Source organism: Physeter macrocephalus, unplaced genomic scaffold (assembly GCF_002837175.3).
Source record: "Physeter macrocephalus isolate SW-GA unplaced genomic scaffold, ASM283717v5 random_1230, whole genome shotgun sequence".
Lineage (NCBI taxonomy): Eukaryota > Metazoa > Chordata > Mammalia > Artiodactyla > Physeteridae > Physeter > Physeter macrocephalus.
The window spans coordinates 1-12147 of NW_021146458.1; the positions used below are offsets into that span (position 1 = coordinate 1).

The 12147-nt window shown below is 56.2% G+C and overlaps 2 protein-coding genes across 2 annotated transcripts in view; both read right to left on the reverse strand.

Moving 5' to 3' along the window:
• Positions 1 to 6: 6 nt before the first annotated feature.
• Positions 7 to 6435, reverse strand: SLC2A8 (solute carrier family 2 member 8; the record flags this gene model as incomplete). Its single annotated transcript, XM_028486682.2, has 9 exons — positions 6327 to 6435; positions 6073 to 6238; positions 5622 to 5828; positions 4088 to 4187; positions 2468 to 2667; positions 1626 to 1769; positions 1418 to 1526; positions 508 to 681; positions 7 to 132 (listed from the first exon to the last, which is right to left on the reverse strand). Coding segments are annotated over exons 1-9 (1282 nt in total), but the record flags the coding sequence as incomplete, so codon positions are not given.
• Positions 6436 to 9370: 2935 nt separating this feature from the next.
• Positions 9371 to 12147, reverse strand: part of LOC114485363 (GTPase-activating Rap/Ran-GAP domain-like protein 3) — an 11707-nt gene continuing 8930 nt past the window's right edge. The window contains exons 8-9 of the mRNA XM_028486681.2: positions 10137 to 10254; positions 9371 to 10006 (exon numbers count right to left, since the gene is read on the reverse strand). Coding sequence (XP_028342482.1) covers positions 9941 to 10006; positions 10137 to 10254 — 184 coding nt within the window. The 3' untranslated portion in view covers positions 9371 to 9940. The remainder of the gene's footprint in view (positions 10007 to 10136; positions 10255 to 12147) is intronic.

The following is a 12147-nucleotide window of genomic DNA, read 5'->3' on the forward strand; positions in this document are numbered from 1 at the left end:
ACTCTTTTGTCACGAGAAAGGCCATGAACCAGTTGGTGAGGACGCAGACGCCCGTGGCCACGCCCTTGACGTACGGAGGAAAGACCTCAGACATGAGGAGCCAGGGGATGGGTCCCCAGCCCACAGCAAAGCCTGCGGGAGCGAGACAGGAGTCAGGGCCCAGGGGCTGGACCCTCGGCTCGCCGCAGACCACCTGGGCTGAAGCCTTGTGGGGCTGCCCAGCTGTGGCCCGAGGGGGCCTGGACCCCAGCCTGGGGTCTTAGGCCACTGTCCTCAATTCTTATGCATCAGGCCTTTGCTACGGAACAGGACAAGGAGGGGCCTGCTTGGAGGGCTGTCGTGGCAGTCGTGTCAGAGGAGCAGAGACGGGCTCCGCTTGGTGCCTGGCACACGGTCAGAGCTGCAGACGCAGAGGTGAGGGCGGGTAGGCCTGGCCTCACTGGGAGCCACAGGAACCCGGTGGCGACAGGGCGGCCCCCTCACCCCCCACTCAGCCCCCCCACTCACCGGCGATGAAGAGGCACATGCTGCCCACCGCCAGCCAGGCCAGCCCCACACTGCCACTGGCGGGCTCCATGGAGACGGGCGCCAAGAGGTCCACGTGCGAGGAGTTGCCAGGGCTGCCCTGGGTCAGCTTGAAGTAGGCGCCAAAGGCGCTGGTGCTGAACACCATGACCACACCTGCAGGTGGAGCGCGGCAGTGGGCAGGACAGGGCAGGGGGAGGCGGCCCGCGGCCCGGGCACGTGGCACTGGGGGGCTGGAGTCTTAGTGCACCGTGGGCCACGGCAACGTGGCCCGGATGCCTCTGAGCGGGGCAGTGAGCAGAGCCCCGCCTGGCTGCACTCACCCCAGCCCGGCCCTGCCAACCCTGGCTTGGACCTTGAACCTCAGCAAACTCCAAGAAGCTCCTGGAAGCAGACCCTCCCCGGCCTGAGGAAGCAGGAGCAGCCTCAGAGGCCAGACCCACTTTCCCAGCAGCACCAAGTGCTCGGTGGGGCTCAGAACACGAGGAGCCTCACTCGGATCATCTCCTGATCCTCACAGTGGCCCACAGCTACCCCCGTTTCAGAGGGGACAGGCTCAGGTAAAGTCACTTGCCCAGAAGGACCACAAGCTTGAGCCACTTCAGCCCCGGGCCCTCAGTTTCCTCATCGTACACTGGGCCCTGATGGCGCCTTCTTGTAGGTTCACTGTGAAGGTTAAGGTGGGATGCGGCGATGCCGTTAGCACAGGCCTGGTCTGGAACAAGTGCTCAGTGAGAGCTCTCCTGAAGTCTTGGCCTTGTTCTCAGGGACACTCAGCCATTGTCCTCCTCCCTCAACGTGGTGACCTCAGCAAAGACCCTCCAGCCTGTGGTGGGAGGCTGGCCTGGGCCACCCACCTGCAGAGGGCCGAGCCGTCACCCTTGGGCCTCACCTGACAAGGCCAGGAGCAGCCTGCGCCCGGCTCTGTCCATGACGAGGGCCGCTACGGCCGTGAACAGCACCTGGATGATCCCCACGATGACCGAGGCCAGGCTGCTGTCCTGAGGAGACGGGCCGAGGTGGGTCAGGCCAAGACCCCAGAACTAGGTCCCACCCATACGGCATCCACGTGAGGCAGGCCGGGGCAGAGGCCTCTTTACCTTGAACTTGGCCTTCTCAAAGATGGTCTCTGCATAGAACATGACAGCGTTGATGCCCGACAGCTGCTGGAAGGCCATCAGTGAAATGCCGATGATGAAGGGCTTGTAGACGCCAGGACGCCGCAGCTGGGCCAAGTGGAAGCCCTGCTCAGACGGAGACCGGGCATCAGTGCTTCTCTCTACCCTGTCCCGAGGGCGCCCCAGCTTTGAGCCCACCGTCCTGAGGCCTGGTGGAGTAAGGGAGCCTCTGCTTCAGGTCCCTGCATCACTTTAGCCTCCGATTTGTAAGGTGACAAGATCCTCACCTCCGCACGTCCCTTCCTGATTTGTTGGGGGATCCACAAAGATGTTCTATGAGCAAAGAGCCCAGGGTTCCCGAATCCCACCAGCCTTGGGTCCGGGCCTGGGCCAAGCGCCTCCCCACGCCCCACTGATCCTCACCACCACTGCCAGACACGTGCTATGACTCCCACTTTACAGAAGAAACTAGGGCTAAAGATGGAAAGGTCACACAGCAGGTAAGGGGCAGAGTCTCAGTCTTCTCCCCTGCCCGACAACTTCCTGTTTAAAAAATCTAAGTCCTCAAATCTGCACCTGCATTTTCCTCTGATGTGGCCCGGCCTTTCTCTTCCTGGGACAGGAAGATCAAGGCTCAGGCTTTCCCAGGGACGTCCAAGGCTGGGGCCCAGCCAAGCAGTGGGGCTCGAGCAGGACAACACCCCTGATCCCACCCGCCACTGTGTGTGTATAGCCTTTGCAACAGACTGTGTTGACCTCCCCTGGCTGCAAAGGGGCGATACCTCATGGTCCCCTCCCCCCAGCTCTGGCTCCCAGCCCCTCACCTGGTGCTCTGCCCCGACAGGGGGCTCTTCCCAGCCCTGCTCGGAGCCCCACAGGAACTGCATGGCGGCCACGGCTTCCTGGCGCTTGTGCCGAGTCAGCAAGTAGCGAGGGGTCTCAGGCATGCAGCACATGAGCAGCAGCATGAAGGAGGGGGGCACACAGCCCAGCACAGCCAGCCAGCGCCACTTGAGGACCCAGCCTGGGTGGGGCGGGTGGGTCAGACATCAGAGCTGGGGTGAGCCAGCCCGGACCTTCTCTGGGAGTGCCTGCCCCCTCGCCAACCCCAGGGACTCAGCTTAAGGGGTGGGGACCTCACTGCCTTTGCATGACTACCCTCGGGTTTGTTGTTGACACTGTCACTATTATTGCTAAATGTTGTGGAAACGATGGGGGTATATCAGTGAACATTTATGTAGCCATTAAACAAAGGCGCCCGCTATGTACTGACGCGGTATATGGCACCATTCGTCTAAAAGGTAGGAGCGGGAGAATAAATATGCATAGTCCTCCTACATGCAGACTCTCAGGAAGGCTGCCGAGGAGCAGGCAAGGCTGGCGCCTCCGGAGAGGAAGAGGGACAGAGCTGGGGGAGACTTTTCACTGAAAACCAGTCAATCAAAACTCACAGAAATTGATCAATGAAAGTGCAGATTATGATGACCTGGAGGAAATTCTACGGGTGTGACCCACATGTCTGTCCCGAACGTCAGTGTCTGTGCAGGGGCTTTGGCATACTGCTGGCCCTGCAAGGCAGCTAGACTGCTGGCAGGACTCTGAATGAGACTCAGGATGCTAAGTGGGTAAAAATGAAAGACCGCGGACCCGCATGTCAGCTACTCTGAAGAACCAGAGGGCACGTGCCCCAGGCCCTGCCACGGCCCGTCAGGCCCGACACCCCCATCCCCCAACGGTTCTCAGGCCATTCCTTGACAATTCTCATTTGGGGCCTGCTGCCAGGCACTTTTCACAGTGTCACTTAATCCCTCAACAGCCTCGGAATAGGTAGGATTATCTCCACTTAAAGACAGGGAAACTGAGGCTCCCAGGGGCGGTGTGACTAGGCCAAGGTCACACAGCTAGTAACTGGCAGATTCCCCTAACCTGGGACTGTCAGATATGAAGCCTGCCCTCTTTCTATCCCAGCTCAGTTCCAGTCTGCCTCTGGAAGCTTCCTCATGCTGGCCCCAGCTCTGACCCTCAGGTCCCCTGGAACCTGCCTCCTTCAGGCTGCAAATCCAGTACTGATTCTGAGGGAGACAGGCTTGGGTCCTCCAAGCTCTTAGGCTAAAGACTCTGGAGTGCCCCCTCCAACCCAGGACCCTAGTTTGTCACCACACAGCGAGGTACTGACCTAACCAGTCAGCCCTCCCCGCACTCCTGGAATGGGCTTCTGCTCTGGGAAGATGAGGACATCACCTTCTCCAGCTCTCCCCAGAACTTTGTCCCAAGACCCACATGACCCAGGGTCTCAGGGAGGTGGTCTGGGAACCTGGCATCTTGGGCAGTGGCTGTGTGACCTCAGGCAAATCCCTTGACCTCTCTGAACTTCAGTTTCTATATCTGTAAAATAGCCACAAAGCCATTAACAGTTATCAAGAGAGATAACACGAAAACTATACCTGCCAGATAGGCTAGGAGGATGCCTATGACGACCATCAGCTGCACACAGGAGCCGAGTAGCCCCCGTACTTCGGGGTAGGCAATTTCAGAGATATAGACCTGTTGGTAATTAAGATGGGACTTTACTTGGGGTCGAAGGGTTCTTAAGACTGAAAAGTCTCAGCCATTCAGAGCTGAGGAGAGCCTCGACTGGGACAGCTGCAGGCCCAGGGGGCTCCTAACTGCAGGCCCTGGTCAGCAGAGCCCTCCGCATACCTCCCTGCCCCCACCAAGTGATCTGCAGCAGGTGTTTAAAGGGTATAGAAGTGGCTGCTATGTGTGTGGGGCGGGGGCGAGAAGGGCTTTTCAACCTTTCATTTATTGTATGTATACCCTTGACAAAATGCAAATTCTGATGCAACAGGTGTGTGGTGGTCCAAGATTCTGCCTTTCTAACCATCTCCAGGTGACACCCAGCCTGCTGATCCAAGGACCATACTTTGAGTTGTGCCCTTGGAGTGAAAGCAGGAACTCTTCACCTCAGTTGCTACCAGTGACTGCCACGGCATCCTCTGGGCTCAGGAGCCAGAAAGCCCTTGCCCATGCTTCTAGGTTATTCCATACCTTATGCCCATGTCTAAGACAGGTGTGTTTTTGCCCAGTAAAAAACCCCTCCAAAATATAAAATCCAACCTAGCTGCTGCCTGTTACCCAGCAAATGCAGTTGAAATGAGTGGTAGGTGTAAAGGGATGGATTCTGAGCTACTGCTCTCAATCTTGACCAGGTTAGGGTGTGGGTGGTTGATCATCCAGACTCATGACAGTTCACGGGTCACCCCACAATCCCAGCTGCCAGGGTCCAAAGTCCTTCCACAGGCCATGCCAGGGCCAGGGCTGTATGTGCAGGGTCTCACTGAAGCCTCGCAACCACAGCACGAGGTAATGCCATTATTCCCATTTTACAGGCGCAGAGAGGTGCTCTGCCCTGGGAAGTGGCAGAGCCGGGATTTCACCCAGATGTCCAGCTCCAAAGGCAGCCTGGGCAGTGCTGGGTCAGGAGGTGGTGAGAGAGAAGCAGGGGAAGTGGCTGGAGGACCGGTTCCTGAGCAGTGAAGGGGAGCGGCAGGTCCCAGCAGCCTTTGCCCCTGGGGACAAACCAGAACAAGATTTTCCTGCTAAACTGTAGTCAGTGGTCTGAATGACAAGGGGGGGATCTGAGCCATACTGTGAGGCTTCTGTTGACCATCTACAGATGCCATCTTATTTGTAGAGCAAAAGAGAGAGCCTGTTAAGTGGCGCCATCCTGGGCTCCAGTAATAGCTTCACCACTAAGCTGTGCCTAAACAAAGGACTTCAGGTTTCTTAAGCTCACTTCATCTGTAACCAAGGACAATAACAGCGGCTATTTCCAAGGTCCGTTGGAGTGTAAGGAAGACGAAGCAGGGAAGGGGCATGGTTCCAGGCAGGCAGGAGGCCGCAGCCAGGGAGAAACAAGGCCCCCAGGTCTGCTCCTTCTCCCGGGTCCCAGGGCGCCACGCTGGGGGACACACTCACCGGGGCCACTAGCGAGGCAATGCCGCAGGCCAGGCCGGTGAGGAGGCGGCCTCCGAGCAGCATCCACACGTTCTGAGCCGCGGTGATGACGGTGAAGCCGGCCACGAAGGGCACGGCGCAGAGCAGGAGGCTCAGCTTGCGCCCAGCGCGGTCCACGAGCCAGCCGCCCAGCACGCCCCCCGCCGCGGCGCCCAGGGTCACGATGGCCTGGGGGCGACCGCCGGCTGAGGAGGGGGCGCCGGGGTTGCCGCGGCCCAACCTCGCCCTCCACCCCACCCTCAGCGGCCTTGGGGGAAGGGGATGGGCGACCCCTGGCAGGGGAGCTGGGACGTACTCGGCGGAGGGTCTCAGTGCCCGCCCGAAGCCAGGCAGGGGGAGGGTCCTGGCGCCCATCTTAAGGGTGGGCGAAGGAGGGTCCCAGGAGGGCTGGAGGGTGAGCCCGAGGCCTCACCCCGAACCAGGAGGCGGCGGCATCGTCGAGGCGCAGGGCCGGGGGCGCGGCGCGCCGCAGGCTCGGGATGGCCGGGGAGCTGTAGCCGAGCGCGAAGCCGAAGCTGAGTGGGCCCAGAGCAGCGGCGAAGGCGGCGAGGAAGACGCGGCGGCCGCGGGGAGCGCTGCTGGAACGAGGAGGTCGGTGAGCGGGGCCTGGCGCAGCGGGAGGGGCGAGGCAGCGCCCCCGGGGCTCGGGTTCCCCTGTCCGCTCACCTGCCGCCCGGCGGCCGCAGGAGCGGCTGGGCCTCCTCCTGGTCCCCAGGCGTCATGTCCGCCGCCAACGCTTGCCCGGTCAGCTCCGACGCCTGAACTGCCGCGGGTCCCGCGAGTGCGGCCTGCACCGGCCTGTCAGGCCAAAGCCAGCCAATGAACGGTGAGTGGTGGCTCTGGGGCGGGGTCGGAACGGCAGCGGGTATGGGAGCAGCCAATGGGAACGCAAGGCGGTGTTCGCCTCTGCGCTAGGAGCCGCCCTTGAAGTCAAAGCGGACCAATGGAAGCAAAGAGCCGGTAGGCGACGAGCACTGGAACCACCCCTAGGACAGAGCTAGCCAGTGTATGGCGGGGCGGAGTTTGTAGCTGGGCCGGAGCACACAGCCATCCAATAGGAGTGTGATGCGAGCTCGGAGGCGGGGTCATATAGATGCCTCACACCGAGCCGGAGGGCGGGGATTGCACTTGTGCCTGGATCCGCCTCTCAATCTAGCTTCAGCCAATGGGGCTAGGAGCTGGACGAAGGCGGAGCACGTGGGCCGCGCCCAGAACTTTCCGCCCCCACTTTGGGCAGCAGCAACTGGCTGCCTCCGTGGTCGGGTCCGCGGTTCCTGTTCGGCGTTAACCGCTGCCCTGGGGCCTGGGCACTTCTGCCCACCTAGAGCCGCAGGGCGGAAGGTCTCCAAACAACGGTTCTGGGCTACTCTCTCGGATGCCGAGCCTGGCGCTCCAGCTGGGTTGCCGGGGCAGAGGCGTGGCCCTTGGCGCCTCAGCCCACCTCCGTGCTCGTCACGACTCGGGGTGGGGGTGGGGGTGGGGCGGGGGGAGGCCCAGGTTGCCGACGATGATCAGGACCTTCGGGTGCTGAGGTCCCGTGTTGGGCGGGGTCCCTCATGCCTCATAGCTGTGACTGATCTGGGCTTAAATCAGTGAGCTCTACGCTCCCTGTTAAATTCCACTCATTTCATAGGTAACCCTGACTTTGGAATCTTCATCTTAATATCTCCCAATTTTGAGTCCCCTGCGGATGTTAATAGCCAGCCTCTCTATGTGCGTGCACCCAGGTCACTGCTGGAGGTGAGTACGATGAAGTCAGTGCGCTGTAGAATCTCGCCGTTTGTATGCCGCACTCTCTGGGTGCAGGCAACTGCGGTGGAGTGCTGTGTATTTCCGGCAAGAACCAGGGCTAAGAGAGTGATAGGCTTAGCTTCTAATCCCTCTCTGGCCCTCTGTTTCCTCTCTCTAAGTGGAGATGACAGTTAACTATCTTGCAGGAGGGTTTTGAGTAGGGGCAATATATAAAACGACCAAGCACATGCCAGGTACTCAAATGCTAGCCTGTACGGTTAGTGCAGTCACCTGATCGTACTGTCTTTCAAGACTTAGGCAACCGCCCCTCTGTGCTTCCTCAGCATCTGTGCTCCAGTCATAAATTTTTAGCACTTATCATTGCTTGTGATCACCTGTTTACTTCTCTCCCTCCCCCAATGGACATGATCTCCTCCTCCAGACAGTGGGTACTTGGTGTTTGCAGAGAGGAGGGATGCCTCAGACTTCAAGGGCAAACGCTGCATTTAGACGGTTTACTTTGCAATTCAGCCTGAGGGATATGCAGAGAGGCTTCTGTAAACAGGGTGATCCAGCAAGCCCAGCTAAGGCCGGCCAGCCCTCTGAGCCATGGATCCCTACAAACCTGCTCCTGCCCTCTGGCTGGTCATCTCCCTCCCCATGAGTGTGCAGTGTTCACTTCTTGGCCTTTGTAAGCAGACACTGCTGCCAGATCAGCCTCCCGCTCCCACTTTATAAGCTAAGCACCATCAGTCTGTTTAGTAGGGCCCACCTCTTGCTCTTTCTACATCCACTCCTCAGATCTGTGACTCTTGTCAAATCATGGGGTGCCACTTGCTGCCAATCTCTTTGGAAGAATGGTCTAAATAGCCCTTGGTTTTTCTATTCCAGGCTGAGAAGTAAGAAACTTCAGAAAAAAAAAAATGACAAGAAAAACACACATACAAGCTCATGAATCTTACAGAGTATTTTAACACGAAAAACACCAGCCAGATTCAACTGATACAAGGCACTCAGCCTGGCTCTGTATGGTGGACAGGGGAGACAGCACAGCTCTGGGGTCAGAGAACTCACAGGTTCAAATCACTGCCCCTTCCTGAGCCTCAGTTTCCTTATTTGAAAAGCAAGAATAATAAAATCTAATTCACAAAACTCTAGGTGAGGTTGAGATACAGTATGTAGTTGATCTTGTGTTTTCCCCCTTTATACAAAAAGGGCAAAACAAAACACAGAGGAAGAACGGGAATGCTGAATGCTACGAAGACTGCGAGGAGACTGCCGGGTGCACCTAAAAAGCACTGTCTTTAATACTCTCACCTCTTGCCTTCTGCTGAAGGGGACCAGGCAGCCTTCAGCTCAGATGCTTCATGTTGGACCGTCTGTGCAACAGGCAGAGAGGGGAGCTCTCCCCACAGTGTGCAAGGCCCAGAAGGAGGTAGGGTCCAGAACTTCTGTGAAATCTATCAGATCAAGGTCATGTCAAGCGCAGGCCTCTGCACTAGTGAGAAGACCTGCAGAAGAACTCCTCAGAGCCACTTTAACAGGGGAAATGATCTCAAGTTTCTTTTGATGGGTAATATGGGCAAGACGAGACAGAATAAAATGGAATCCATCAGACTAAGGCCAAAAGTAAATTATCTTCTTCACACTGCTTAAAATTGTTACAATATCAGCGAAACTAGGTTTCCCTCCTTTGATTTCCCCTGGCTAGAGGCTGACATCTCACTGTTTCATTCCCACCTGGCCAAACTCACATTTTCTTCTCATTTTAAGGAGGGAGCAGTGGAAGGCAGATAATGATAAGAGGAAGGATGATCATTTGGTTCATGTGAGAGCAAAGCAGACTGGAAAAAGAGGAGGGAATTTGAGAATGATAATTTTGATGATGGAGAGTAACTGTTTCTTGGTTATATGATTTCATAATAACAATAACCCCCCCAAAAAATCTTAAGACTCTTTAACAGGCTCCTATACCTTATTATTTTTTGTGAGACACAAAGAGAAAGAAGCAGGAGTTTTGAAGATCTAAAAATTCAGCTTTTCTCAAAAGTCTGTAGGCAGAAACGCAGCTGGTTCCAATCACAGTGAACTGAAACAGCAACAGGGGCCAAAGGTGCAGAAAGAAAACTTATTTATAATAAATTTTCAAAGCAATGGCTTTTCTTTATAAAAGAAACACAGTATGTGACAAAACAAAACTGTAATGAAAAAATAACTTTTCCATCTAAGTATATAAAATATAAGAGAAGGTTGCAGTAAATAAGAATGAACATTTTTGATTTATTCAAAGTTTCAATCTAAAACCTCAATGAAATCTACCACCTTTAATTACAAGGGTACTGATGGTTCCTGAACAGAAAAAAACAAAGGTTAAGATGGCACCAGACATTGGACAGTGACCCAAACTGGCCGAGGGTGCAGAAGGTTTGGTCCAGTAGACCACGGACAGGCTAAAAGCCACATTTTGTTGAGAACTGATGTCGGAACTGGTTAAAGAGTGTAAACCTCCACAAGAAAATTAAAGATGGTAAACTCGACTGGTACTCTGTTTACTTCAAGTCAATAATGTCTTCGTCCGAGGAAGCTGTGAGCTGAAAGGGGCTACTGCCTTCTCGCTCAGCCACAGGGTCCGGGTCGGAGCTGTCCGGGTCGGAGCTCCCCTCGGGATTGGCTTCGGAAGTGGAAGTGGAAGGACTTTCCAAGGAGCTCGACGTGTGTGAGCTGAAAGGGGCTGCTGCCCCAGACGGGGCTGCCTTCTCGCTCAGCCACAGGGTCCGGGTCGGAGCTTGTCGACTGGTAACGCCCCTCGGGATTGGCTTCGGAAGTGGAAGTGGAAGGACTTTCCAAGGAGCTCGACGTGATCCTAGACGAGAAAAGTCACTGTGAACGGATCCTGGGGCACCGCTGAGCTGGCTGCTCTGTTTCCTGTTCCCCTAAACTCGGGAGCCCTTCTCCCCCTCCCCCTGCCATTATGGGGGAGAGGTGGGGAAGTGCAGGAGTGACCCCCACCCCAGCAGAGCTGGTGTTCTGCAGGCAGACAGCCCGATCTCATGGGTGGTTATAGGTTTTAAAGGCTAGCGATGACACACAGGTGTTTGTGAGGAAAAGCGGGATAATGTCACTCTGTCTAAAACCCTCCCCTGGCTCCCCACGGCCTGAGGACAAGGCTGAAACGCGGGCCACAGGCCCTGGCCCTGCTGACCCCTCCAGTCTCCTCCCAGCCCACCCCCGCCCTCTCTATTTTCTCCTGCATTCAGTACGCTCGCTCTCTCGATAGCTGCAAAACCAGTTTGACCAAATTCAGGGAATTCATTCATTCAACAAGTACTCATGGAGCCTGTAAAAGCCCCGGCCCAGCCTCTGGCCGCTTTTTTTTTTTTTTTTTTTATAAAGTTATTTATTTTATTTATTTTTGGCTGTGTTGGGTCTTCGTTGCTGCGCACGGGCTTTCTCTGGTTGCGGCGAGCGGGGGCTACTCTTTGTTGCGGTGCGTGGGCTTCTCGTTGTGGTGGCTTCTAAGTGCACGGGCTCAGTAGTTGTGGCTCGCGGGCTCTAGAGCGCAGGCTCAGAAGTTGTGGCACACGGGCTTAGTTGCTCCGTGGCATGTGGGATCCTCCCAGACCAGGGATCGAACCCGTGTCCCCTGCATTGGCAGGTGGATTCTTAACCACTGTGCCACCAGGGAAGCCCTCTGGCCACTCTTGACCTTGCATCCTTGTCTGTGCTCAAGCTGACCCACTCTCTTCTCTCTCTCCCTTTCTCTCTCTCTCTCTCTTCAGGGCCTTTACCCCTGCTATACCTGCTGTCGGAAGGGCTGTTCCCCCAGCTCCTTCTCATTCAAAGCTCAGCTCAATGCCACCTCCTCCAAGAATGCTTCCTTGACTCCCAGCCCCCATCTCAAGTAGACCTTCTATCTGCCCCACCCCCATCACTACCTTCTTATAGATTTCCTTGCAGTGCTTGTCACTAATGGAAATGATAGCATTTGCTTATTTGTTCACAGATTTATTATCTGTTTCTCCACACTAGAATGTAAAGTCCATGAGGGCAGGGGCCTGGTCACACAGTAGGGGCTCAATGAAAGTGCGTTGGATTAAAGCGTGAGTGAGTACCACCCCTCTCTGGGCCAGGCTAATGCTTGCTTGATTTATGAGATTGGGCTCAGCCTTTCCTGATGTTTGGGACCCACCCCTGCCCCAGGTGTGGTGTGATGGCACCCCTCATTCTTCTGTACCACCTGCCACCCTGGAATGCTGTAATTCCTAGAATGTCTTTGTTGGCCTTTCCCACCAGCCTGTGAACCCCTGAAGTTCAGCTCCATATCCGCAGCTCAGTGCCAGGTGCTCCAAGAATGTGTGTTGAATGACTTAATGGAGCCTGGACACGTGTGCCCCCTTGCCCTCCACACAGGAGCAGGCAAGATGTTATTGAGCGACACAGAGAACCTCAGGGGACAAATCAGTGGGATTCAACAAATATTCATGGACATGTGATACTGAACGGCCATCCAGAAAGGCTGTACCTGCTTCTATGCCCACCACAAGTACTGGAGAGCGCCTGTCACTCTTACTGAGCATTCTTGTTTTAAAAAATCCCTGTCGGGCTTCCCTGGTGGCCCAGTGGTTGAGAGTCCGCCTGCCGATGCAGGGGACACGGGTTCGTGCCCTGGTCCGGGAAGATCCCACATGCCGCGGAGCGGCTGGGCCCGTGAGCCATGGCCGCTGAGCCTGTGCGTCCGGAGCCTGTGCTCCGCGAC